Source organism: Schistocerca piceifrons, chromosome 1 (genome assembly GCF_021461385.2).
Source record: "Schistocerca piceifrons isolate TAMUIC-IGC-003096 chromosome 1, iqSchPice1.1, whole genome shotgun sequence".
NCBI classification, from domain to species: Eukaryota; Metazoa; Arthropoda; class Insecta; order Orthoptera; family Acrididae; genus Schistocerca; species Schistocerca piceifrons.
Genome location: NC_060138.1, coordinates 285699115 through 285726026, shown reverse-complemented (window position 1 = coordinate 285726026; position 26912 = coordinate 285699115). Strand labels below are relative to the sequence as shown.

The following is a 26912-nucleotide window of genomic DNA, read 5'->3' as shown; positions in this document are numbered from 1 at the left end:
CAGCAAGATGTATGGACAACATCGCAGACCTGCATACTGTGAATCCATGATAGCAGACAACCGTTTTGAAGAGATGGCGGTAGAGCTTTCTGTGATGATCACTGTGCAAGCGCCAAGTCGTCTGCACGTGGTCCACCGTTCAGGAAGCTGCCTGCTACTAATGTAAACGAAGTCTTTGGTAGATGAGTGGATGGGACTGCAGTAATCTCCACCTCGAAGTCGACACCTGATGGAGACAACAGTGGTTGATATCACATATATACCTCGATACGATCGTGTACAAAGAATGTCGACGAGTATCTGAGAATATCTGAGTACATATGTGCAGTAATCTCCACCTCGAAGTCAACACCTGATGGAGACAGCAGTGGTTGATATCACATATATACTTCGATACGATCGTGTACAAAGAATGTCGACGAGTATCTGAGAATATCTGAGTACATATGTGCATGAGTGTCTGGTTTGACAGGGTATTTATGACAATCTGCTTGCCAGTACTTCTCCAACACGAGCACTTCACCTCCCCACCTGAGAAGAGGCAACAGGCCAAAAGCAGCTGGTTGTCGCCACTGGATGGCGATGACTTCATTTTTTCTGTTCTACTCTTCTTGTTTATTCAGCTCCTGAAGGATCCTAGCCGGAGTTGTAGTATTACCCAATTTCCCTCTTCAGACGCATTGGCTAGCTTCCTGAATAAGCGCTCTTACCCCTTGAATTCATCTTCTTACTTCATAGTGCATTGAGCGAGGTGGCACAGTGGTTAGCACGCTGAACTCTCATTCGGGAGGACGACGGTTCAAAAATGCCGGGATGGTTCCTCTGAAAGGCACGGGCGACTTCGTTCCCGATCCTTCCCTAATCCGATGGGACCGATGACCTCGCTGTTATGTCCCCTCCCCCAAAACCAGCCAACCAACAAGTGCGTGGTTACCACAATGACAGCGCCTCTCTCACTATGACTTCATTTTGCTGCATTGGCGCCAGGTGCTCCAGAACAGATCATGTTGCAGTAGTGTCATCTTATTTCGTCTGTGTCAAATGAGCTCATCAGTTCACTTTTCTGGTGCGTTATAGTACGAGCAACCTGAAAATAAATGATTAAATTAATAGAAATCCTAGCCGGCCATACAATTCGAACGACATGAGAAGTGATTATGATCGAACTAATGACTGAGCTGAAGGTACAACATCATTTCTCTTATTCTTGCCGTACAAGGCATTAATGCAAGATCACATGGTTACTTAGTACCACTGTCATGGAAAGAATACTTCATTTAATTACAGAAACGAAGTATAAATAAAGATTTGACATTTTCTTTTGACTTGTGATTACTAGTTCCCAATGAATGCAAACGTTTTTACATACAACATCGATATTAACAGTACATGAATCACGTGATACACACAACACTATCACACACGTACCTACTCTTCTGGATAGTTGCTAGAATGAAATACCATCTTGCTAAACATATTAACGAACAAATACAGCCTTTAAAGCTGCCCCATGTTAATCGTAAGCACGAATACAACTGTGCTGTTCATTCTGTTGTAGTAACCATGGAATATTACCTTTCCAATATGGCTCACCAGATCGTATATAAAGAAAGAAATAATATTGTAGTTCAGAGAAGACACACGGAGAAATATTCAGTAGGATTCTCGGTATCATTTCATGAATGCTAACCACAAGCTGCCTTCAGCTAACGCTTTCTCAGTATAATTCAAGGCAGCCACGCTCAAAAACACACTTGCAAAAACACGTCTTCACTTCAGAACAGCTCAAATGCAATAGAAAAAAAGAAGGCTTTGTTCTACTCCAGACTTACAAGCCGTGTGAAGCATCTCAGCGTCCTCAATTCTCACTGGTCGAGGCTACTCTCGCCTCATATATCTTAGGCAACGTAAGCCAGTACAGCAGACATACCAGTGAATATGCGTAAAATCCATTTGCTTTCTGAGCGAAGCTCACGAGGAAGGCGGGCCGCTGCGCGAACGTCACAGCACGTGACACTGCAGCTCTTACGAGTGCCGGCAGCAGTCTCCGGCGTCTCGTTTCAGACGAGTTTAATAATTCTTGACTGCATGTTTCAATACACTCAAGATCTCGACAGCACACGGCAAAATTAACCCTTAAGTGGGTACCTTTTCAGTTAAATACTGGTTTCCCGTGGGCCCTGCATGGAGCCGAGTGTGGCGGACAAGTCAACTAATGTCACGTCACAAGTACGTTGCAGGGTTCGTACATCTCGTTGCCCCCGTTTCAGAAGTGCCTAAGTAAGTGTTCACTGTTTTCGTCGTCAAAGCTCCTACGCAGTGGAGTCTACACTAACAAAAAGACCTGAAGCACCGTGCAAATGATCGAACATTCTTCGCAAGACTGAACTGTAAAGTGTGACAGGGCAGTTGTATGTAATGTGTTTATCCTCAACTATTTGACGACATCTGAATGTAGAGATTCACACCTCATCACCAAAAGCAAAAATGAAAGTGCCCCTTCTGTAAAAGGTTACTTGTACGGTAATAGCCCTGCCAGTCAAAGTGCTTTACAAGTTTTCAGCAAGACGTGGCCTATTCCTCTTATCAGAATAGCACTTTCTGTCCGCAAATAGAAGAAATGAGACAAACCTTGAGGGATTTTTAACATAAAATCCAATATCCAACAAAACAGAATTCTGTTTTCATCAAAAAGAACATATTCCGCCGGTAGAGGTGATGCGGAATTTGATCTTTTCGTGCGATGATTTAGAGTCTAGTCCTTCACGGAAAACGCTCTTAACGACTCAGCTATCCAGGCACTACCGTACGCAAAACTACAGTCTGCCAACATCTGTCTCCGATCTCGTATACACCTTTAAAATGGTTTAAATGGCTCTGAGCACTATGGGACTTAACGTCTGAGGTCATCAGTCCCCTAGAACTTAGAACTACTTGAACCTAACTAACCTAAGGCCATCACACACATCCATGCCCGAGGCAGGATTCGAACCTGCGACCGTAGCAGCAGCGCGATTCCGACTGAAGCGCCTAGAACCGCTCGGCCATAGCGTCCGGACGTATACACCTTTCTAAACATTTAAGATCATTACCCGCAAAAAGGGAAATGGATAGATAGATTAAAGCTATATATATTGCGAATTAGTGAAGATCGGTGGCAGGAGGAACAAGACTTCTGGTCAGGTGAACACAGGTTTAAAAATACAAAGTCAAATAAGGGTAACGCAGGAGTTGGTTTAATAATGAATAAAAAATAGGAACGTGGATAAACTACTTCGAACAGCATACTGAATTCATTACTGTAGCCAAGATAGACACGAAGCCCACCCCTACCATGGTAGTATAAGCTTATACGCCAACTAGCTCCGCAGATGATGAAGAGATTGAAGAAATGTATGATGCAATAAAAGAAATTATTCAGATAGTTAAGGAAGACTAAAGTTTAATAGTCATGGGGGACTGGAACTCGATTGTAGGAAAAGGAAGAGAAGGAAAAGTGGTAGGTGAATATGGACTGCGGGGTGAGGCATAAAAGAGGAAGCCGCCTGGTAGAATTTTGCACAAAGCACAACTTAATCATAGCTAACAATTGGTTTCAGAATTATGAAAAAAGGCCAGGAGACACAGGAAGGCTTCAGATAAGCTATATAATTGTGAGACAGAGATTTGAGAACCAGATTTTAAATTGTAAGACATTTCCAGGGGTAGATGTGGACTCTGACCACAATCTATTGGTTATGAACTGTAGATTAAAACTGAAGAAACTGCAAAATGGTAGGAATTAAAGGGGATCGGACCTGGATAAAATGAAATAACCAGAGGTGGTAGAGTGTCTCAGAGAGAGCACTAGGGAACGGTTGACAAGAACGGAGGAAAGAAATACAGTAGAAGAAGAATAGGTAGCTTTGAGAGATGAAATAGTAAAGACAGGAGAGAATCAAGTAGGAAAAAGACAAGGGCTAGTTCAAATCCTTGGTTAACAGAAGAGATATTGAATTTAATTGATGAAAGGAGAAATTATAAAAATGCAGTAAATGAAGCAGGCGAAAAGGAGTACAAACGTCTTAAAAATGAGATCGAAAGGGAGAGCAAAATGGCCACGCAAGGATGGCTAGAGGACAAATGTAAGGATGTGGAAGTAGATATATCACTAGGGGTAAGATAGATGTTGCCTACAGGAAAATTATAGAGATCTTTGGAGACAAGAGAAACACTTGTATGAATATCAAGGGCTCAGATGGAAAACCGGTTCTAAGCAAAGAAGGGAAAGCAGAAAGGTGGAAGCAGTATACAGGGTGTCTGAACAAGGGGGATGTACTCGAGGGCAATATTATGGAAATGGAAGAGGACGTGGGTGAAGATGAAATGATGCTGCGTGAAGAGTTTGACAGAGCACTGAAAGACCTAAGTCGGAACAAGGTCCCTGGAGTAGACAATATTCCATCAGAACTACTCATAGCCTTCCACAGGTGAGCAAGATGTATGAGACAGGCGAAATACCGTCAGAGCTCAAGAAAAATATAATAATTCCAATCCTAAAGAAAGCAGTTGTTAACAGATGTGAAAATTACCGAACTATTAGTTTAATAAGTCGCGGCTGCAAAATACTGACACGAATTCTTTACAAACGAATGGAAAAACTGGTAGAAGCCAAACTTGGGGAAGAACACGTGAGACAGTACTGACCCTACAACCTATCTTAGAAGATAGATTAAAGAAAGGCAAATCCATGTTTCTATCATTTGTATACTTAGAAAAAGATTTTGACAATGTTGAATGAAATACTCTCTTTCAGATTCTGAGGGTGGGAGGGGTAAAAAAAAAAAAAAGATGGTTCAAATGGCTCTGAGCACTATGGGACTTAACATCTATGGTCATCAGTCCCCTAGAACTTAGAACTACTTAAACCTAACTAACCTAAGGATATCACACAACACCCAGTCATCACGAGGCAGAGAAAATCCCTGACCCCGCCGGGAATCGAACCCGGGAACCCGGGCGCGGGAAGCGAGAGCGCTACCGCACGACCACGAGCTGCGGACGGGAGGAGGTCAGATACAGAGATCTTAAGCCTATTTACAGTTTCTACAGAAACCAGACTGCACTTATAAGAGTTGAGGAGCATGAAAGGGAAGCAGTGGTTGAGAAGGGAGTGAGACAGGGTTGTAGCCTATCCCTGATGTTACTCAATCTATATATTGAGCAAGCAGTAAAGGAAACAAAAGAAAAATTTGGAGTAAAAATTAAAATCCATGGAGAAAAAATAAAAACTTTGAGGTTTGCCGACAGCAATGTAATTCTGTCAGAGACAGCAAAGGACCTGGAGCAGCAGTTGAACGGAATGTACAGTGTATTGAAAAGAGGATATAAAATGAACATTAACAAAAGCAAAACGAGGATAATGGAATGTAGTCGAATTAAATCAGGTGCTTCTGAGGGAATTAGATTAGGAAATGAGACACTTAAAGCATAAATGAGTTTTGCTACTTGGGGAGTAAAATAACTGATGATGGTTGAAGTAGAGTTCCAAAAATGTAGACTGCCAATGGCAAGGAAAGCGTTTCTGAAGAAGAGAAATTTTTTAACATCGAGTATAGATTTAAGTGTCAGAAAGTCTTTTCTGAAAGTGTTTGTATGGAGTGTAGCCATGTATGGAAGCGAAACATATACGATAAACAGTGTAGACAAGGAGAGAATAGAAGCTTTCGTAATGTGGTGTTTAGAAGAATGCTGAAGATTAGATGGGTAGAGCACGTAACTTTTGAGCAGGTACTGAATGGAATTGGGATCAAGAGGAATTTGTGTCACAACTCGACTAGAAGAAGTGATCGATTTGTAGGACACGTTCTGAGGCATCAAGGGATCACCAATTTAATGTTGGAGGGAACCTGGAGGTTAAAAATCGTAGATGGAGACGAAGAGATGAATACGTTAAGCAGTTTCAGAAGGATGTAGGTTGCAGTAGTTATTCGGAGATGAGGGTAGAGTGGCATGGAGAGCTGCATCAAATCAGTCTCTGGACTGAAGACCACCACAACAACAACCCGCAATGTGTAAGGAAATAGATTTGTTTCCTGGTTTCTATGCGAGGGTTGGAACTTAAGTAGTGGCAACTATTTATTCACAAACGATACAAAAGAGTTACATGTTTGCACCTGTTACTGTCCTACAAAGTAGTCACCAGCGTTGTGTAGAATCCGTCGCCAGCGATGTGGAAGAAGTAGTATACCGTTAGCAGAGCCTATTCTGTTGGTGGTGCGAATGGAGCTGTCTAGTGCCTGTCGAATTTCTGGAACAGTTCTGAAGCGAATGCCACGAAGTGGTTCCTTCATCTTCGGAATCAAATCAAAGCCACAAGGACTTCAGTCCGGAGAGTATGGTGAATGGTACAGTACTTCCCAGTCCCATCGATCGAACAGAGCAGCCACAGCTTGCGCTGTATGCGCCCACACATTGTCGTGCAAAATGATGGGTGGGTTGCGCAGAAAGTGTCGCCGCTTCTTTCGCAAAGCTGGTAGCAGGTGATGCTCCAAAAACGAACAGTAATACTGTGCATTGACGGTGGCATTCGCTTCAGAACTCTTCCAAAGATTCGATAGGCAGTAGACCGCTCCATTCGCACCATCAACAGAACAGGCTCTGCTAACGGTATACTACGCCTTCCAGATCGCTGGCATCCGGTTCTACACAACGCTGGTGACTACTCTGAAGGACAGTAACAGGTGCAAACATGTAACTCTTTTGTATCGGTTGCGAATAAATAGTTGCCACTATTTAAGTTCCAACGCTCGTAGTTTTAAACTTTCAGAAATTTACGTAATTTAACTCATTGTTCTAATTATCCTTGCAACTACACTCCTGTTAGAAATACTATATTTGGAGAAATGTTCCTTTTCAGGTACAAAATGATCCGAGAAAAGGCTCCAGTGACTGAATACTATCAAGAAAAATTAATTTCAGAAGGTCTGCTAACCGCAGAGGAAGCTGAAGCAATCTGGAGCAAATACGACACACTTTTCAAACAGGAAATGTCCAGGTAAGTTTATTACTTAGAATGCCGCTGTTACTTTTTCGATTGATAGCAACTGAAATGTATCTTAACTTCGAATCTTACATTCCCTAATAAAAATGTCTCGCAAAATCCACAATCGCGATGCTTTGCGAATCCTGAATGCATATGTTTTTTTAAATCTCAATTTATCGGAATATTCTTTAATTTGAATGCAGTGAGTAATATTTCTCCTTTAGTTGTCTTCTTTTTCAGCTGGCATAATTTTTCTAATCATATATGAACGCATGCTTTCGCTGTTGGGCTCATTTCGTGCATATTCTTTCGAAGGGTGTGACCATGTTATGATGAAAATAAGTCCGACATTCCGTTGTTGCAGGTGATCTGTGTTCCCGTAATAATAATCGAAACATGGAATTCAGATCCCGTAATTAAACTGTGACAGTAGCACTTGTGTTTTTTTTTTATTTGCGCCGTTGTATACAACAGGACAGCAGAGCAGCAAACTGGCATCGCAACTGCGAGTCCCCATCGACAACCTGGCTCACTGACTACGCCTCCTCCTACTAAATCAGCGCGTGTGGTGACGCAGATGTAACACACGGGGAGGCCGCTCAAGTCCTCGTCTGGTAGTCTAGATTTAGCTTTGTCGTGGTTTCCCTACATACTTTAAGGCAAATGCTGGGGTGGTTCCTTTTAAAGGATACGGCTGATTTCTTTCCCTATCGTTCCCTAACGTTGTGTTGGGTCTCTAATGTCCTCATCATTGACAGAATGCTGAATCCTCGTCTTTATGCTTCATAGTGGCGCTTGAGTAAAAAGAAGAAAAAAAGGATTCTGTTCATATTCTGATTTCCTAGTAAAACGCCCTTATGTTGTCTTTGTTTGTTACCATAATACATATAGAACGCATGAAAACATCGTTTCATTACATTTGCTAGAATACCATTAACATTAAAATTTACAGTAGCGATGATGTTAGCCTTCCGGTGACTGCTTTTGTAGAAAAAAGTTGTGATTCTCATTGTAGAGCTGCTGGGATTGTGATGAGAACTGGAGCATATTCATGTTAGACAGTTTCTCTACAAGAAATTTTCAAGCAAACGCCTGAAACTGATAGCATACCAGAAGAATTCACAAAACCTCAAGATTACCTGCTTTACCAGCACTGAAGGTATTTGTTTATTTTTCATCTTTAGTAGCGTATCATCTCCATTAACTTCATCAGAGGAGCATGTTTCTTATAGGTTCCCGTACGCTTGTCAATAAAGAACAACCCACCTAGCGAAGTCCACAGTTCTCCATGTCAACTACGGAGCACTTAAATTTTGTTGCTATTGGATGCGAAAATTCTATATGATGCCTCTTAATTTGCAATCACTGTACTTGATGTGAAAACACGTAAATAAGTATAAAGCAATCTGCTAAAATCACCTTTGTATTCCGCTGCACGCAACTGTTAACTTAAGTGGCATTCATTGTACATGAAATTCGTTGAAATTTGACATTTTCTGTTTCGTACTCCACAATGTACTTTGGACTTTCCTAAACATTTTGGTTATAATACATTAAAATCACACAATTGTGAGACCTTCAAATAATATTTTAAATGTTGACATGTGACTGTCAAATTTCGCGGCTACGCATATACTGCCACGGTTGAGCAGTCATATCTTGGGAATTACACAGCCTAGAAGGCTTTGAACTGCTTTGTTTCGTGCCTACCGCTACGTTTCAAAAGTTGGCATTACGAATAAACAAATCAGTCCTTGTTTCTGATACTAGATTTCGTTGAAAGTAGTGTGATTATAGTCTATTTTTGTAGTTGATGAGTTTCGGGAATATTATGGGAAGGCCATTAGAGATAACTGTGACAATTTATGGAAGATGAAAAGAGCTGTGTAGAGTACTTTCTTTCTTCCAATATCAACCGATGAAAAGCCATGTTATGCTTTGTGACCACCTCCACCAAACACTTGTTGTAAATATAGGCAAGCTGAATTTTTTGACACCCTGTATGAATGTCCACCTAAACATTCTCTTCCTTTGGCAGCAATGGAGGTAATCAAACCTACTTACAGAGATTTGGCAAATCCTGAGCTACTAAAGAAGTGTTTACATGGGAAGACCCAGAATGTGAATGAGTTCTTCAATAATGGCCGGCCGCTGTAGCCGAGCGGTTCTAGGCGCTTCAGTCTGGAACCACGCGACCACAACGGTCGCATGTTCGAATCCTCCCTCGGGCATGGATGTGTGTGATATCCTTAGGTTAGTTAGGCTTAAGTAGTTGTAAGTTCTAGGGGATTGATGACCTCAGATGTTAAGTCCCATAGTGCTCAGAGCCATTTGAACCATTCAGTAATGTTGTGTGGTGCCGTGTGCCAAAAAATGTATTTGTTGGCCTTATGACTCTAAATTTATCAGTGTCTGATTCTGTAATAACTTTTAATTGTGGGAACTATGAAAGATTTAAGGTTCTGGAGGAGTTAGGGGTAAGATTTGGACAGAACACAGCTAAAGGACTGTAGGAACTGGATGAGCTTCGTGTACATGAAGCAGAGTTAGCTGCTCAGCAAATGACAAAAGAAGCAAGAAAGACAAGGATGAGGCAAGCATTGGGCTGTTGTGGCATTGAAGAAGACAGAGATGGGCCCTGCTCCCCCCGTTTGATGGTCCTCAACTCAGATGAACAATCGATGGTTTCAGTTGGCTGGGAAAATTTGATCTTAAAGCATAAATTGACTGATTAATTTCATCAGCTTGAATAGTGCCACTGACCTCAATGTTACCTAAGCAATACGAATCGTTGATTGTAAGTGTGATTTCATTCCCTTTCAGCTCTCTTTCTTTTAAATGGTGACTGGACCGGTCAGATGCTGAGACAATTCCACGTGTCGGAAAATCTCCGGGTTATGTGCGTTAGTTAACACAAGAGGTGACTCGACCTACTAATCCTTACTAAACTTAAGGTTAACATTTTTGCCGACCATTCGAGCAACTGAGATGATGGCTCAGGATCAGCAGCGACTGACTAGAGAAACACACTTTAGAACACTTCCTCTGCACCTAAGGGCACAAAACGCCGTCTACACCCATGTGAGCTGTCTGTCGACTCCCCGAAAAAATGGTTCAAATGCCTCTGAGCACTATGGGACTTAACATCTGAGGTCATCAGTCCCCTAGAACTTAGAACTACTTAAACCTAACTAACCTGGACATCACACACATTCATGCCCGAGGCAGGATTCGAACCTGCGACCGTAGCGGTCGCGTGGTTCCAGACTGTAGCGCCTAGAACCACTCGGCCACCCCGGACGGCCGACTCCCCGATTTCATGAACTCTTGACCACTCCTATAAATTATTTAACATTCGGGCCTTCCAGCCAGTCAGACTCAGTAGCTGCATGCAACCAATTTTATTGGCTCTTTTCCTCTCGCGGTAATCACTTCACTGCAAAATACTGCATTATGCTAGGGCTCCCACACATTTATTTTCCAAGAGTTGCTTGGAGACACTGTTATTATGGAAAATTCATTCGACCTTGAGTCTGCCTCTTAGGCCTTCTCCGCAACGCATTTAGGATGATTAGGCACAGTCCAGCTCATTCCCTCCAGACTAGAGGGACTTCTTTTCTCTGGATATCGACTCTGGCAAAGGCAGTAGCCGCAGGAGGAGCAAACAGGCGCGGCAGATAATGATGCATAGCTCATAAATTGACGTGGCCCAACTAGTACTCGAGTGTCGGCATTACGGCGCCGGCTGGTCTGACAGGTGTAACGTGTGTGGCAGGGCGCAGCGCGAGACGAGCCACCGGCTGCAGGACTGGAGCGACCTGCCGGCGCCGCGCCAGCCTCCCGCCGAGGCGTGTGCGCCGTTCGCCTTCCCCGTGACGGGGCTGCGCGCCGACGTGCTGCAGGCCGTGGCAGAGGCCGTGCTCACGCCGCCCGCCGGCATGCAGCTCCACACACAGGTAGCGACAGCAGCACTTCTCCACAACGAAAATCTCCTCGATAAAAATCAAACAGAGATGTTGCGAAATTCACTTGAAAAAAAGGCGTCCTATTTCATGAAGTCCCTTGAGTTTCTTTTACTGAACAAAATACGAGCTTACCCAGCATTGAACCAGATTCCTGACAGCATTCAGAACTTTGTAAGAGACAAAACACAGTGCGTCATTATTAACAGGGTAAAATCGAGAGATGTAGAGGTACACTACTGGCCATTAAAATTGCTACACCAAGAAGAAATGCAGATGATAAACGGGTATTCATTGGACAAATATATTGTACTAGAACTGACATGTAATTACATTTTCACGCAATTTGGGTGCATAGATCCTGAGAAATCAGTACCCAGAACAACCACGTCTGGCCGTAATAACGGCCTTGATACGCCTGGGCATTGAGTCAAACAGAGCATGGATGTCGTGCACAGGTACAGCTGCCTATGCAGCTTCAACACGATAGCACAGTTCATCAACAGTAGTGACTGGCGTATTGGGACGAGCCAGTTGCTCGGCCACCATTGACCAGACGTGTTCAGTTGGTGAGAGATCTGGAGAATGTGCTGGCCAGGGCAGCAGTCGAACATTTTCTGTATCCAGAAAGGCCCGTACAGGACATGCATAACGCAGTCGTGCATTATCCTGCTGAAATGTAGGGTTTCGCAGGGATCGAATGAAGCGTAGAGCCACGGGTCGTAACACATCTGAAATGTAACTACCACTGTTCAAAGTGCCGTCAGTGCGAACGAGAGGTGACCGAGACGTGTAACCAATGGCACCCCATACCATCACGCCGGGTGATACGTTAGTATGGCGATGACGAATACACGCTTCCAATCTGCGTTCATCGCGATGTCGCCAAACACGGATGCGACCATCACGATGCTGTAAACACAATCTGGATTCATCCGAAAAAATGACGTTTTGCCATTCGTGCACCCAGGTTCGTCGTTGAGTACACCATCGCAGCCGCTCCTGTCTGTGATGCAGCGTCAAGGGTAACCGCAGCCATGGTCTCCGAGCTGATAGTCAATGCTGCTGCAAACGTCGTCGAACTGTTCGTGCAGATGGTTGTTGTCTTGCAAACGTCCCCATCTGTTGACTCAGGGATCGAGACGTGGCTGCACGATCCGTTACAGCCATGCGGATAAGATGCCTGTCATCTCGACTGCTAGTGATACGAGGCCGTTGGGATCCAGCACGGCGTTCCGTATTACCCTCCTGGACCCACCGATTCCATATTCTATTAACAGTCATTGGGTCTCGACAAACGCGAGCAGCAATGTCGCGATACGATAAACCGCAATCGCGATAGTCTACAATCCTACCTTTATCAAAGTCTGAAACGTGATGGTACGCATTTCTCCTCCTTACACGAGGCATCACAACAACGTCTCACCAGACAACGCCGGTCAACTGCTGTTTGTGTATGAGAAATCGGTTGGGAACTTTCCTTATGTCAGCACGTTGTAGGAGTCGCCACCGGCGCCAACCTTGTGTGAATGCTCTGAAAAGCTGATCATTTGCATATCACAGCATCTTCTTCCTGTCGGTTAAATTTCGCGTCTGTAGAACGTCATCTTCGTGGTGCAGCAATTTTAATAGCCAATTGTGTAACTTCATGGAGTATCCGAAGAACCATTACTGGTTCCAACGTGCCTGAATGGTCTAGCAGGCAACCGCGTCAGCTCGGTGACGCTTTTTGCAGACGATGCTGTTGTCTACAGTAAAGTTTCAACATAACAAGACGAATAAAATGTTGGATCACCTGCGGAAGATCGACACTGGTGTAGGGACTGGCAGCTGATCCAAACGTAAATGAATGTAATGAACAAGAAACACACTACTATTGGTGGCAAATCACCAGAACAGTAACTCTCGCAAAATGTCTAGGATGATCATCCACAATGACCTAAAGTACATTATCAAATAAACAAATAGTAGACAAAGCAAAAGTCAGACTGAGATTCATTGGCATAATATGATGGAAATGTAATTCATCCACGAAAGAAGTGCCTTTCAAAACACGCGTTCAACCGATTCTTGAGTATTTTTCATCAGCTTGAGACCCTTACCGAGTAGGATAAATAGAAGAGTTGGAGAAGATCCAACGTAGAGTGGCAACTTTCTTCACGGGATCGGTTACTAGACGAGAGACAATTGCGGAGTTGCTGAACAAACTGCAGTGGCAGACGCTACAACAGAGGCATTGTGCACCATGGAAAGATTTACTGTTGATGTTTCTAAAAGTACGTTTCCAGAAGAATCGTGCAACACATTGCTACCTCCGACACTGTTGTCATCTTCAGTCTGAAGACTGGTTTCATGGTAACTGTATGTGGCAATCCGCTTCAACTCTGCATAACTACTGCAACCTACACCCATTTGAATCTGCTTACTACAGCCAAGTGTTGGTCTCCCACTTCAGAGCTTCCCGCTACACTGTCTTCTGCTACTAAACTGATGATTTCTTGAGGCCTCCGCATGCGCCCTATTAACCAGTCTCTTCTTTTAGTCAAGTTGTGCCATCTTTTCTTTCTTCCCAATTCGTTTCCGTATGCCCTTGTTAATTATTTGATTTGCTCGCTTAATCCTCAGCATTCTTACATGCAGCATACATTTCGAAAGCTTCGATTCTCTTCTTGTCTGAACTGCTTATCGACCACGTTTATCTTTCGTATAAGCCTTCACTCCAGACAAATACTTCCAAAAAAGACTCGATAACACTAAAATTTATATTCGATGTTGACAAATTTCTCTTCTTCAGAATCGCTTTTCTTACTATTTCCAGTCCCCCATTTTACATCCTCATATGCCTCATCAGTTATTTTTCTGTCCAAGTAGCATAATTAATCTACTATTTACAGTTTCTCCTTTCCTAATCTAATTCCCTCAACATCGTCTGATTTAATTTGAGTACCTTCCACAACCCTCGTTTTGCTTTTCTTGATGTTCATTTTATGTTCTACCTTTCAAGACATTCTACTTGCCATTCATCTGCTGTTCCAAATCGTTTGCGCTTATTATAAATTTACAATATCATCGACAGACCTCAAAAATTATTTCTTCTCCCTGAACTTAAATTCCATCTCCAAATTTCTTATTGGTTTCCTTTATTGCTTGCTCAATGTACAGATTGAATAACTCACTCCCTTTTCACTCATCCCCTGTCTTTCATGTTCTTCAACTCATGCAACTGAAGTCTGCTTTCTGTACTACTTGTAGATAACTTATCACCCCCTATATTTTGTCCCTCTAACGTTCAGAATTTTGAAGAGTGTATTTCAGTCAACGAATTTCAAATGCTTTCTCTCAATCTGCAGATGGTATAAACGAAAGTTTGTCTTTCTTCAGTGTATTTTCTAAGATAATTCGTAGGATCAAGTTGCCTCAGACATTCCTACATTTCTCTGGAACCCAAACTAACCTACCTCAAGGTCAGCTTCTACCAGCAACACAAACTAACCTACCCCAAGTTCAGCTTCTACCAGTTTTTTCCACTCATCTGTAAATATTTCATGTCGGTATTTTACATCCATTTCTTATCAAATTGATGGTCTGGTAATATTCAAACCTGTCAGCTCCTACCAGCTTTGGAATAAGAATTATTACATTCTTCTTGCAGTGTAAGGGTGCTTCACCTTCTTGCGCACCAGGTGGGAATTTTTGTCTCAATAATTCAGTGGGAATGCGCCTTGCTTTGACTTAGATCTTACAGTGCCCTATTAAATTCTTCTCGCAGTATCGTATCTTCCATCTCATCTTCTTCTACTTCCTCTTTCCTTTCTATAGCATTGCTTCAAGTTCGTTTCCCATATACAGCCCTTCTATACAGTCCTTCCACCTTTCAGTGTCCCTTCTTGGCTTAATGCCAACTTCCCATCTGAGCAATTAATATTCATACAGGTTCTTCTTTTTTCTCCAAAAATCTCTTTAATTTTTTTGTAGGCAGCTATGTTCCCTTTAGTTATGCAAGCGTCTAACCAATACTGTTTTGCCGTTTTGCAGTTCCCGACAGTCTCATTTGTTAGACCTCTGTATTCTCTTTTACCAGATTGTTTATATTTAATATTTTTTCCTTCATCACTTAACGTAAGTATTTCGCGTGTTATTTAAGGATTACTACTCCTATCTGATCCCCTCCTGCCTTTACTACTTTATTTCTTGAAGCTACCCATTCATCTTCTGTAGCATTCCTTACCCAGACTCAATTAATCGTTCCTTAACGATCTCTCTGAATTTCTCGAGAGTCTCAGGTTCTTATAACTTATGCAAGTCCCACCTCCTTAACTTCCTACTCTTCTGCAATTTCTTCAGTTTTGATCTGCAGAAAAACGAAATGAGCTATGGCCAGAGTCTACATATACCACTGAAAATGCTTTCCAGTTTAAAATCTAGTTTCGAAATCCCAATCTTACCATTATGTAATCTGCCTAAAATCTTCTAGCATCTCCAGGTCTCTCCGATGCATACAACCTTTTTCATGTTTCGTAAACAAAGTATAAGCAATGATTAAATTACGCTCCGCGCGTCAGTCTAGCATGCAGCTTTTCTATTTTATTCCTTTTCACCCAATCCATTTGCTCCTACTATTTTTCTTCTCTTCCTTTTCCTACTATAGAATTCCAGTCCCCCACCACAACTAGATATTCGTCTCCTTTAACTATCTGAATAATTTCTTTCATCTCATAGTATATTCTTTCAGTCCCTTCTTCATCTGCAGAGCTAGTCAGTATGTAATTGTGTACTTTTACAGTGTGTGTTTGCTTCTTTACCGTGATTTCCCTAAATCATTCCAGGCAGATGGCGGGATGGTTCCTTTGAAAGAGCAGAGCTGGTTTCCTTCCTCATCCTTGAGAGAATCCGAACTTGTGCTCTGTCTCAAATGACATCGATGTCGACGGGACATTAAACCCAATCTTCTTTCCTTCTACATTCCTGTTTACTCATTCATTATCAGACCTACCCGTACATTACGCGTATTTGATTTTGTGTTGATAACCCTATACTCAGACCTAATTCACTTTAATCTAACTTCAACCCAAATGTTTCTCTTTATAAAATCTCTAACTTGCCTATCCGATTAGGGAATCTAACATTTCACGCTTCGGCTCGCAGAATGTCAGTTTTGTTTTTAGAGTTCTATTGTCCCCACCTGGAGATCCAAATTAGGGACTATTTTACTTCCTCGATATTTTACCCAAGAGGATGCCACCATCGTTAAGCAATACGGTATATCTGCATGTCAGCAGGAAATATAACGGCTACAGTTTCGGCTTTGCTTACAGTCGTTCACAATGGCAACATAACAAGTTCATCTTGGTTAATGTTACAAGTACACGTCAGTCAACCATCCAGACTGTCGCCTCTGTAGCTACTGAAAAGGCTACTGCCTCTCTTCAGATATTTTTCTGTTCTTGTTGCAAATGCAGTACAGCTCTTGTATCGTAGGGGCACGCAAGCCTCCACATGTCGATAAGGTGCATGCTTTGTGTCATGTGAAGTGCTGATTTCAGATATACCAAACGCGCTAAGAGATCTTATTTTGTAACTGTATTACGATGTCGTTTATATTTCATAAGCATTCCTAGAGATCACTTAGGGCCTACTAGTATTCCAGAACTTTTATAAATGTATTCTGACTTTGTATCAGTCTAACAGTTATTTAATAATATTTTGTCATATTCAGCCACGGTCTTTCCCTATGAAATCCACACCAATGAATATTTATTTTACTTTACCTAAGTGTGTATTGTGCCATGTTGTACATCACTGTTGTTCTTTTTATGAACAGTAATGTGCGCTGTAGTGTAATAATTCATTATGATGAGATAAGTAGACCCTGATTTACTTTAAATTTTCTGAAGAACTATTATCTATATTTGTGCTATTACCACATGGTATTTGTGTGGGAAAATTTATGACTGACTTCAAGCTTTAGACAATTAATGGTACTCCTAAGTAGGTTTGTCTGTCAAGACCTCTTAAAATCCTATACACAGAGTTATAAGAGGAAGTAAACATGCATTAACAGAAGGTTCGCTCTATTTAAACATATAGTCTATTTTTAGTGGTATCCAAGTTATAGATATTGGAAGCATCTGGCATTTGTCATGTTCGGGCCTTCAATGTGCCCACAGATTCTACAGAAATTCTCGCATATCATGTGTAAAGTGTGAGTGTAGAGATAAGCTATAATGTTCTGCATGTGTAGATTAGAAAGAGTACTGGTGCAAAGACAGAGCTGGAACAGTCTGCATGGCTGCCAGATCTCCTACTGATTCCCTTTCACCCACTTATCTAAGCATCCTAATTACCACTTGCGTTCTGTACACTGTAGTAAAAGATTCAACATCATGAAGCCCCAGCAGCACAGGATCAGGCACCACCCCCTGTACGAAAACCTGATTTTATGTTTTAAAACAAGTGTCTGCAATTGCCACTGTCAGACATGAAGATGTCTTACACTGAAAACACGCTAAATTACACTGCCACCAGTCCAAAATAATTATTCTGAGTTTAAAATGACAAGGAATTTTAGCAAAATGAAGGAAGCCCATTGGGTTTATGTTTCTAAAACAGATGCCTACATTTTCTACCATCAGACACGATGTATGTACTCACATTATGTTAAAACACGCTAAATAACACTGCTATCAGTCCTATTCCAAGCTTCGGATGGCATGAAATTTTAATAAAAACTGCAAGATAACCCAATGATTTCATGGTTTTAAAGCTATGTTTTAGAATCACCACCTTCGGACATGAATCAGTAACTTTTACACACACTGAAATGTAGTCAGCAGTTGACTCAACTTTGGCACTTAACAAACCTGCATTGGTTGCTTGACTATTTAAGGTTTCACTCTGGTTATGTAGAACTTCAAAAAATGGTTCAGATGGCTCTAAGCACTGTGGGACTTAACATCTGAGGTCATCAGTCCCCTAGACTTAGAACTACTTAAACCTAACTAACCTAAGGACATCACACACATCCATGCCCGAGGCAGGATTCGAACCTGCGACCGTAGCGGTCACGCGGTTCCAGACTGAAGCGCCTAAAAGCGCTCGGCCACAGCTTTAGAATTTCACTCTGAGCATTTAAACTAGAATGTACTAAACCTAGCTCTTCACTTAGAGTTTCATTTTGAGCATTTGAAGTTTTACTCTGGCCATTAGTTTAGAATTTAAAATTTTGATCAGATTTACTAACTCAGACCAGTAAGGTCTTTCTTTGCTAACTTTCATTGCCAAGGATGGTTCTGAAGTTTACTCGACTTGCTGTACGTTATCCATACTCCTATGGGCTTCAGACCTTGTAAGCATTTAATTCTAATTGTAATTATACTAAATACACAGTAAAGGTTCACTCCACAGTATTCTGTCACACTTCTTATTACAGTAATTAAGTTTTGTTTCACGCTCTTCCGACGTAGAGTTCTCGCTGCGTAGGTGTGGAAGCAGGTCAGCACCGGTGAACAGCAACTGGTGCCGGCAGCGTCGGATATTGGATTCCGCGTCTGCGTCCTCGCGATGCGTGTGAGAGCTGTATACTCCCCGCACTGAATCTTCTAGGACGGACTGTTCTAGGTGTATTTCTTCTTGGTCTAATACGTCGAGATTTTCTCCTTATTATGCCCGGTTGGCAACACATGATAGCTTTTTCTCTCGTTTTCGTCTCGAAATTCCTGTTTTCTTCTGTCCTTTCACACTGGTCGCCACATCCTAACGGTTTGGACGACTTAAAGTGTTGAAGTATGTTTGAAAACTTGCACTTCCTTAACGAGATGACTTACTTGAGATGTTCGGCCGACCTTCCTTGCTGGTTAGCCTGCCGCTGCAAACTCTCTTGCTCTTCTTCTCCGACGTATGTTGCTAGTTACAGGAATTTCTCAAGACTTTAGCTACTTATAAAAATAAGTAGACGTATAAAGTTTCAATTGATTCAACCAATGGTGTATATTTGAACTTCAGACATTTTGCAAAATCCCACTCTTCACATAAATAAATATGGGTTACTAAGTATCTCGTGTCTCCAAACGTCAGAAACAAAGTTAATTTATATGTAAGGGAAGGTTGGCATAATAACCATGTCCATTTTCAACATGAAACAGAATACACTTCTTCCCTTCAACAAGGCTAAGACAAATGGTTTTTAATGGTTCTTTTTCAACTACTCACATTACTATAACAATTAGTACAGAACTGCATAAACACTCCATGGTTCTTCTGTCCACTTTCACTTAACTTTCATGTATCGACCGACAAGTACTTGTCTGTGCAGTCCGACTGCGCGTCTACATTCTACTCGTTACTCATTTCCAACCGGCACACACAAACATGTCACTCACAGTAGGTAGGATTCCACTTTCTCGCACTCATATCTAAAATATCGTGTGTTCGAAACGGTAGAAGGCCGAGTGGTTCTAGAACTTACGCAAAAGTTCTCGAATCACTACAACCAATGTCTATAGACATAACTTCACATTGTTGTTACAGGGAGAGAGATATATGAAAAGGTTCTGACTTAAAAATGGCCCTGAGCACTATGGGACTTAACATCTGACGTCATCAGTCTCCTAGAACTTAGAACTACTTAAACCTAACTAACCTAAGGACATCACACACATCCATGCCCGAAGCAGGATTCGAACCTGCGACCGTAGCGGTCGTGTGGTTCCAGACTGAAGCGCCTAGAACCGCTCGGTCACAGCGGCCGGCTTCTGACTTAAAGCCTGAGAATAGTTGCATCCAATAATAGCAATGATGCATTGTTCAAAGATCAAACTAAGCTTTTCGACAAATGCTGATTAATGTGCAAATTATGCCAGTATCGTAAATACCTGAACCATGTGTCTATTGTTACTGCTATGGAACAATCAAGTTAAAACAAAAGTGCAACATGTGTGTTTTGTACTCGAAACCACACGTATTTCTTATCAATAATATGGACAATTTTTTTTACACTGGATTGATTTTTTTAGTTTGCAGCCAGAGCTCTACAACCAAACTCACCTATTACAACAAGCATCATATATGCCTTTTTATAAATGCATCGTGCTGTCCTACATAGTGTCTAGATTTCTACATTTACTATGTTTAAAGTAACTTGTAAGCCCTGCCTACACATCTGTAACAGTCTGTGTGATCTAAAAGTTTATAAAGATCTGCAGTCATTGTAGATGATGAATAAGGTACCTGAGGTGGTATATCGAAAACAATAGCGTAGCCTCATTACTATTCATCCTAAACTGGCCAAGATACAGCGACAGCACAGTTTTGCTTGGATTTTTTTAAGAAACACATACTTAATACTTTGAGAAAAAAATTGCTTTATTTGTTCCCTTCTACAATCATCACAGCATTGTTTAAAAATTTATTAAAAGAATTTCCGTGTGATGATAGGGAGTGATGCAAGAAAATTAGTTACATCGTTATTTTACAATAAAGTACAAAGTGCGTATTATCATATGGTACAAAAAGTATGAGAATATATATGACTTCCTCCATCATACACAGTCAGTTTAAGTAATACAGAAAATTATTCCTATAAAAACTTCATTGATCTACATAAATAAGTATTGAAGGATGTTAATCTTGTCTCGTATGTTCTATATTTATGGTGATCTAACCCAGTGACTCACTCATCATATACTAAATTGCGCATCCACACTGATACAGGCATATTTCCATTCTGTACAGGTTAGAAGTATCACAAAAAGGCTATTCAGTATGACATATTTGACTCATCACATGTTTGCTTGTAGATGCAATCCCACTGCTAAACCTAGCCCAATTGCGCTGTTTTGGTATGTAGCAATTTTGTGGTCAATCTCTCTGGTACGAAACATAATTTTCTGGGGAGACTATTTTGTTTCTCCCACTTGTCAGGACCAGGAATGAGTCCATCCTGCTGTTGCTAAGGGCTGTCTTCCCACGAAAACTGCATCTTACATCTTTGAAGGAATTATTCGTACTCCAAGTTTCCGGAATATTCGGGCTACCTCACTTTCGGCTCCCTCTGGGGCTTCGTTTTTATCCACACATCAGACTCGCTTCATCTGTAGGTGCATTTCTCCACTTTGTGTGACAATGATCAAACATGACTGCCGCTTGCCTTCCCAAATTCTGATGCGCTAATCGATTAAAATTCACATAATTGACCCAAAATTCGAATTTAGATGAGGTTGTATCAATAAATTGCAAAATCCACAGACCATATTTGATGCTCTGTTTGAGCACAAGACATATTTTTTCCCAACTCATGAGATTACGTAATGCTAGGTTCAAAAATGTACATAGAGAATGAAATAGCGTGTCACTCTCATGTCATTAGTTTCCAATTGTCAATACTTTAAAATAACCACAATAGTTTGGAGATATGTGTAATGTGGAGGTAATGTCTCAGATTACCATACATAAATCTTGTCAGAAGTGAAAAGTTGGTCAAAATCTGTATACATTCAACGAACTGACTGGCAACGCACCCTCACAATCACATAGTCACATAAATGAGTTCTATGATATTAATTATTTATTACATATAACTGTAATTAGAACTACGTTTTTCTTTCCTATGAAAACCGACTTTTCTTTCTTTCAATTATTGTAGTTCATAAATAAATGTAATAAAAATAAGGCGATTAAGTAAATAAATACTGAATGTAAACAAATACATAACATAAACAAATATTGAAGTCATCAGACAATTATGGTTTGAAATTAGTGACATACACAGTGCAATATCTCACTTCATAGATAATGCTGCTCCAGACTATTGCCACAAGACAAATATCAAATAATATATAGATTTAACTGGAGTGTAGCAGTTGATTGATAGCGTTCTTTCGAGCTTTCAGCTGCTGCCATCCTAATATAACGCAGCTATATAGGGATAGTAGCAACAAGCACACAACAGCGACCACATGACAATGGCTGAAGAGCACATGGCAGAAGGTTTGTGCGTTTTAAACCACTTGATGCAGTTGGAAGCTCAAGAGAATTTCATCAGAATATATCGCTATGAAACCATGCATTCATATCCAGGTTGATGATTTTGATCCATTTCTGTTCATCGCAATTATACTTATTTTGCTTATTACATTTTCATCCTTTGCAAGAAACACTATAGATATATAAAAGCGAAAATTATGGAGATGGTAACACTTCAGTGAATGGGAAATGGTATTACTTACAATATTTCCTTCAAAACGTTACAAAAATCAAAATATACGCGTTTTTCACTTGGAATTACATGCCCGTATACTATTAAGAAACTAAGTGGTAATATTTGTAGATCCACAGAAGTTATGATGTAACTCAGGCAAATTATCCTGCTGAGAATATTTTGAATTATGCATGTGTTTTGAGGAGTTTTTAATGTAAATTTCCCATCTCAGAAAAAGCAAATAATAGCCAGACTGTATGCAGCACTTGGGCCCATGCCTATACTCAAAGATTCACAAATTCGGAAACTACAATCTCACATAGTGTAGGTCAACAGGGCGGAAGAAAAACAAATGTATTATTTAGCATTTTGGCATTCTGGCATTTCTGTAACTCACATACATATCGTTTGGTATTGGCTTTTAACGTCATTGGCACAATTTCTACATGCAGAAATATTAATTAATATGCAATTTCTATTGCTGAAGATACTTAGTTGTGAGGTTGTTTCACAGGGATTTTAAGAGAGAACATTTGATATTTTCTTCAGAAATCTCGAAGATCTATACAGAGAACACAACCATCCACAATGTTGGTCATTTCAACCAATCACTGTCCAGTGATCCCTAATTTGTGAGCTCTCTTTTCGCATTCTGGGAGCATGATATCATATGATATGCGTAACACATATCATATGATATGTGTAATTCAGTCAATGTACTTGAGGAATACATATAAATAATCTATTATTTAATAGTCTTGTTGAATTATATCTTTCTACACATGTGAGTGTTATAATCAGTGCTTAAAGTACCTGTAAAAAGTGTTAATAATGTGTTTGAAAGAATTATTGACTATGAGAATGTCTTGTGTGTTTGATGTTTTGCAGCTTGTATAAATTGCAAATACTTCGTATTATTAATTAATTGTTTGTCAACAGCTGCTTTGTGATAGTGCAATTCACACTGTAAGTTGCTTATTATAAGAAATATGTGTCTTTTGTGTAATATAGGTACTGATGATGATGGGAAATGCCCAACACTTCTAGTACTGTGAAATAAAATATCACCTAAAGGCAGCTTTTGTTGAACAATTAATTAATTAGTTTTCTGAAAATTGGTTTCTCTCTTAATTAAAATAATCACAGATCATTCATGGATTATTACACACATTGATGAATATCAATGATAACTGTAATACACAAGTAACAGTTTCCTGTTTGTAAATACTGAAGGAAATTTAATTTCTAATATACTGATTATGCAGATTCTTAAATCTCTGAAGTCATTTACTTTTGTATTTTATGTTATGCAAGTCCCATTTATAAATTATTTAATAATGTGCTTTTTTACATTCAGTTAATAACATTTTAGTAAGTAAGTTTTTCATTGCAGAGAGCACACAGTAATGACAGTAAATGGTGCTCTCCTATTATCACTTTGCAGACAGCTTTTAAACGTATTAGGTACTTTAAGTTTTAAGTGAAGCTGCACCCGAAACGTTTTGTAAACAATCTGTTACAATGCATCAGGGATTTTCATGTCAATAACTACAATAATAGAAGCGAAAATTACATAAAACGTTTTAAAACAGAATATAGAAATGGAAGAGTTGAATAATTGTTCCACTAAAATATTGTTTTGGTTATCAGATTACATATAGCACCTAACCATCAAATAGCAAATGCAGTTTGGAAATCAAACAGGAAAATTTCTTTCTTTAGTGTCATGGAACAATTTTTATTTAGACGCTCTGACCTGAAGAACTTAGCTCCTTAAACCAAAATAAATGACAACTACTTGATAGCATATCCCACTGACACTTCTCTGTGTGTAGATTAGGGAAGCTCTCTTGGAGTTCATGGTCTATCAATTAGCTCATCTAAAACTCCTTGAGGCTACTCTTACTTTTGATCTTATAACACTCTTTTAGATCGTACTTTGGGGAACTGTTGGTTGGTTGGTTTTGGGGAAAGAGACCAAACAGCGAGGTCATCAGTCTCATCGGGTTAGGGAAGGAAGTCGGCCGTGCCCTTTCAGAGGAACCATCCCGGCATTTGCCTGGAGCGATTTAGGGAAATCACGGAAAACCTAAATCAGGATGGCCGGACGCGGGATTGAACCGTCGTCCTCCCGAATGCGAGTCCAGTGTGCTAACCACTGCGCCACCTCGCTCGGTGGGGGAACTGTGTGGGGGCTACACATTGTGCAGAAAAGGCAGTTGTGGGGTCTAACTGACACTTCAAATTCTTTGCTCTGGCATTTGTTGTGCTTGGAATATTGTTCTGGCGGAAGTGACATTGGCTACAATTCCTATAGAAACGCCTGTAAGTTGTGCTTCATGAGGGAACAGTTTGCTATGAAGTGATAGGAACTTGTACGAATAAATGACATTCTTTATCATATAATTCACCAGAGGAAATGCTTCTGTTGGAGCATGAAAAAGGGAATATGTTCTTCTTTGATATGTGAAAAAAATTGGGGATCCGGAAGCCTCAATTATCATTCGCCTTCCTCTCCAATACTTTTAGCACGCGAACATACTCACACTCTTTTAACAGAGAACATTCTAAGTTCTTTTGCCCAGCTTCACTTTGTAGTTCAGCTCTCATACTCATCACCTCCCTCTCACCGCCACTATCCAGAAGCTGTATGTCTCTCCCCCAGTGTCGCCTTTTTCTCCTGCTGATTTACAGTGTATCCCACTGTCACTGTCTCCTCTCTCTCTTACGCTATCTCCTTCTGCCTTTCTTTCACACTGTCACTGTTTCCACCATAACTTAGAATCACAACCATTCTGAGAGGCCCAACTTATTTTTTCACTATACCCACTTGTTTAAAATTTAGATTCAAAATGCACCCTCCCATATTCCTACTTGTTAAAGTTCACCGGTCTTGGAGGATCCACACCTTCCAAGCCTCTCTACGTTCTCTCCTCATCTATATTTTCAATTTCCACTGTAACCTCTCTCTTTTGCTTCCACTGCTTCTATCTCCAACCATTTCTCTTTCTTTTTTTTTTTTTTGCCACTGTTTCTCCCTGCCCATCAAAATCTCTTCTCTTTTGGCTCCCCCTGCTATTGTCTTCTTCCATCTCTCTTTCTCTATCACTGCCACTTTCCTTCTCCCACCATCACTGTGTGTCTTTTAATGTCCCATTGTCGCTGTCTGCCCTCACTTTCACTGTCATTTCTCTCTGCTACTCTCTTTCATCACAAAAGAACGTGAATCTGTTCACACGCAATAATTTTTGGTGAGGAAGCTGCATTGCGGGGTTGAGGCAGCTGGTTCCACACTTTTCCGTCAGTCTTTCTGTCAACCTTTTTCTTTGTGCTCCGACAGGAGCATTTTCAATTAGTTTCCTTCTCTTCTTCGTTATAGCAGACTGTGCTGCATGTATAAAACGAGTTCTATTAGTCAGCAAAGTTTTGACAACTTATTTGTATACTTCGCCACATTTATATTCTTTGACACATGTAAACAAAAAGAAAGTACGCATAATATAAAGTAAACACAAAATTGTTTGCTTTACATTTTCTGGATACTTTGCTCTTCGACCGCAATTCATCGAAAATGTCTGGTTTATATCTCAAAAGGGCAAAATTGCTGTTGAAAATAATTTACTGAATTTGCTGTCTTTTCAGATTAAAATAATTTTTAGCGGTCATTTTGAGTTCTTCTCAGTTGTGCCCACTCAGGGCATTTTTGTACAGGCGCGACGTGGCCATTACACAGAGATAGCGAGTGATAACTTTTATTGGTGAAAAAATGTTGACTACAAACATAATTGGTGACCTCAGAACCCTTGCGATGACGCTAGATCTGTTGTCATGTATTCACTACGTCAGTTAAAATCGCATTTTAGCTTCAGAATGGATATTCCGTGCTTATTTTATGTGCATAAATACGGTAACTTTGAAACTCTGAATCTCGGTAACGGATAACGATACCGAAAAAAATTCAAGGTCCCGAATCTGAAGAACATATGGTAAAACTTTCGAGGAACATATGGTAAAAATTTCGACGATTTGCAATGAATAGAAATTACAGAGGTGGCCATCCCCACAGTTAGTACTTTTGGTACCCAAAAATCATTGTTTTTCGGGCCTATCTTGACAACTGATACAGATTTTCAAAAACGAGGAAACGGGGTTTCTAACTGAATATCTGAAGAATGTACAGTTAAAATTTGAGCCATTCACTATTGTTAGGGAAGGTGTAAAAACGGTAGAATACCGTCTTTTACAGTTTTAGGCATAAGTATGGTAACTTGGAACCTCTGGATCTCGGCATCTGATAGAGATATCGAAAAAGGTTTCGAAGTTCGCCGAGAATATCATCTTAAGAACATGTGGTAAAAATTTCGACAATCTTGCCAAGAGTAGACATTTTAGAAGTGACCATCTCCAATACATAGTTTGCCACAGTCATTACAAATGATTTTGTAAACACCACTGTTACTTACTAAATACATTTTGTCCTTGGTGTTGAATAGGATATGAGCTGTAGTGCTTCTTACATATTGGTCAGACAGGCAGGGACATAACAACTAGGCTGACTGAACACGAACGCAGCTGGTGATTGTACAAGTCAGACTTCACCTTTGCCGAACAAGTGCTGAAGGAAGGACACAGGTATCAAGTCCAGACAGAAATAATACATATAGCCAACAAAGGACGGGAACTATGTCTGTTAGAAGCACTTGAAGTAAACAGAGATTTGGATCAAAATCCT

At 40.6% G+C, this 26912-nt stretch overlaps 1 protein-coding gene across 1 annotated transcript in view; it reads left to right on the top strand.

The window, feature by feature from the left end:
- Window positions 1–26912, top strand: part of LOC124712400 (2-oxoglutarate dehydrogenase, mitochondrial-like) — a 175755-nt gene that overhangs the window by 76238 nt on the left and 72605 nt on the right. The window contains exons 8-9 of the mRNA XM_047242730.1: window positions 6899–7036; window positions 10800–10980. Of these exons, the coding sequence (XP_047098686.1) occupies window positions 6899–7036; window positions 10800–10980 (319 nt within the window). The remainder of the gene's footprint in view (window positions 1–6898; window positions 7037–10799; window positions 10981–26912) is intronic.